This window comes from Chaetura pelagica, unplaced genomic scaffold, assembly GCF_000747805.2.
Source record: "Chaetura pelagica isolate M959 unplaced genomic scaffold, ChaPel_1.0 scaffold642, whole genome shotgun sequence".
Classification (NCBI taxonomy): Eukaryota; Metazoa; Chordata; class Aves; order Apodiformes; family Apodidae; genus Chaetura; species Chaetura pelagica.
The window spans coordinates 1,481,817-1,483,493 of NW_009952704.1; the positions used below are offsets into that span (position 1 = coordinate 1,481,817).

Below are 1,677 nucleotides of genomic sequence, written 5' to 3' on the forward strand. Positions count from 1 at the left end.
CTGCTGAGGTAATGCAAAGATGAAAGCCAGCTCTTTGGTGTCTGTTTTAAGGCATAAGTGGACTGCTTGAGCTCATAGTCCACCTGGGCTGTTTCAGCTGAATTTCTGGTCTCTGGGTTGACAGCAGAGAGCTCAGATGCTGTTCATGTGGCAAAAAAAAACCACAACCAAAACCCAGATGTTGAAGCTTCTAGTTGTGGTCTCTGAACAAATATGGCTACATACCAATTAAAAGTCTAGTTCCAAGACTTTCAGCTGGATTACATTTGTTGTGATAAAGTCCATGTTATGGAGTTCTTCGTGCATATTTGTCTGTGGATTCGTTTCACTAAATAGAAAAGGTTTTTGAATCCTGATGTTCTTCTCAAATGAGCTCTTTGTCCTGTCTCGTTTTCTAGGACTGATGCAATATTCTAATAATCATTGTTTGGGTGAAAGGACAGTGTAATTGTATGTTCCTGAAGCTGCAAATGTCTTGCACTGTTTCAGTACTACAGTCTCCAGAAGGTGATTCATTAGTTAGCAAGTTAAAATATAGAATTTCCTTTCTAAAGATGTAAATGAAATCAAAGAATGTAAAAATATTTCACAGTGTTTATTGAAACTTCCTTATGCTAAAGGTCCAAAGTACTCCATTACTTTAAGAATGGGTCACAGTGTAAAAGGTGAACTTCATAATTTTTTGCTAGTCAGCTGCATCTATTCATGGTTATGTTGAAATAATCTGTGAAAGAAGGAATAACAACCTGAGGAGGAAGCATTTGGAGTTTAAACTCCATCTTTGCACTTGGGAGCAGCAGCTTGCTTTTCATGCATGATACTGTAACACAAAAAAAAAAAAAAAGGAGGAAAAAAAAAAGCTACAGAATAATTTGTGCTGGTTAATAAATGTGTGTCTTTAAATTTAGTGCTTCCAAGCTGTATAAAAACAAGTAATCCTAACCAAGGACCAATATTAAAGTATTTTGTCACTTACTTTATATGGTTTGTTCAAAACCAGACCTGGAACTTGCCTAAGGCGCCGTGCATTGCTGAATGTTTCCTCTAAGTACAGCTGTGTATTCAGATTGCAACTATAACATTTACACGGGGGGAAGAGAGAAACGTGGAATACTTGAGCCTAAAGCAGCTGTCCCTATAGAAGCTAGAACACACAGCACTGATGCTCCAGTGTTGCTTTGTGTTCCGACTGAAAATATGTACAGATTTTTTTTTCCAACTGTTTAACTGTTCATTTTAACCTTGAATGTTTCTGGAGGCCTCTCTGGGTTCTGTGTCAACATAACCTGTTCATAAGCACTAGTGCTTGCAGAGTACCCGTTAGCTCTTAGATGCTGTCACGGAAGTACCAGCGGGTGCTGAACTGGAAGAAGCTCCCAGACCGTTCCGGGGTGAGCGGGTAGAAAAGGATCACGGACTCTTGGCTTGGTTCTCTTGTGTGTGCTGGGAATAAAGGCATCTCGGGAGAACCTGGTGCAGCTCAGACGAGGGAATAGTTGTGGGATGTGCAGCGTGGGTATTCCCAGCTGGAAGGCACCTGGCGGGCAGGGTCTGTGTTTCTAACGCTCACACGCTGTGTTCACCAACGACAATAAAACGTTCAGCTTTCCTACCCGCGGTGTCCCTGGCGCACTTGCTGTTCCCCTGCCCCCCCCCAGCATTCCCTCTATTCCCTCC

The 1,677-nt window shown here is 41.9% G+C and overlaps 1 protein-coding gene across 1 annotated transcript in view; it reads left to right on the forward strand.

Moving 5' to 3' along the window:
- The first annotated feature begins 1,331 nt into the window (after nt 1–1,331).
- Nucleotides 1,332–1,677, forward strand: part of LOC104385636 (small nuclear ribonucleoprotein Sm D1-like) — a 6,326-nt gene continuing 5,980 nt past the window's right edge. The window contains exon 1 of the mRNA XM_009994115.1: nt 1,332–1,391. Coding sequence (XP_009992417.1) covers nt 1,332–1,391 — 60 coding nt within the window. The remainder of the gene's footprint in view (nt 1,392–1,677) is intronic.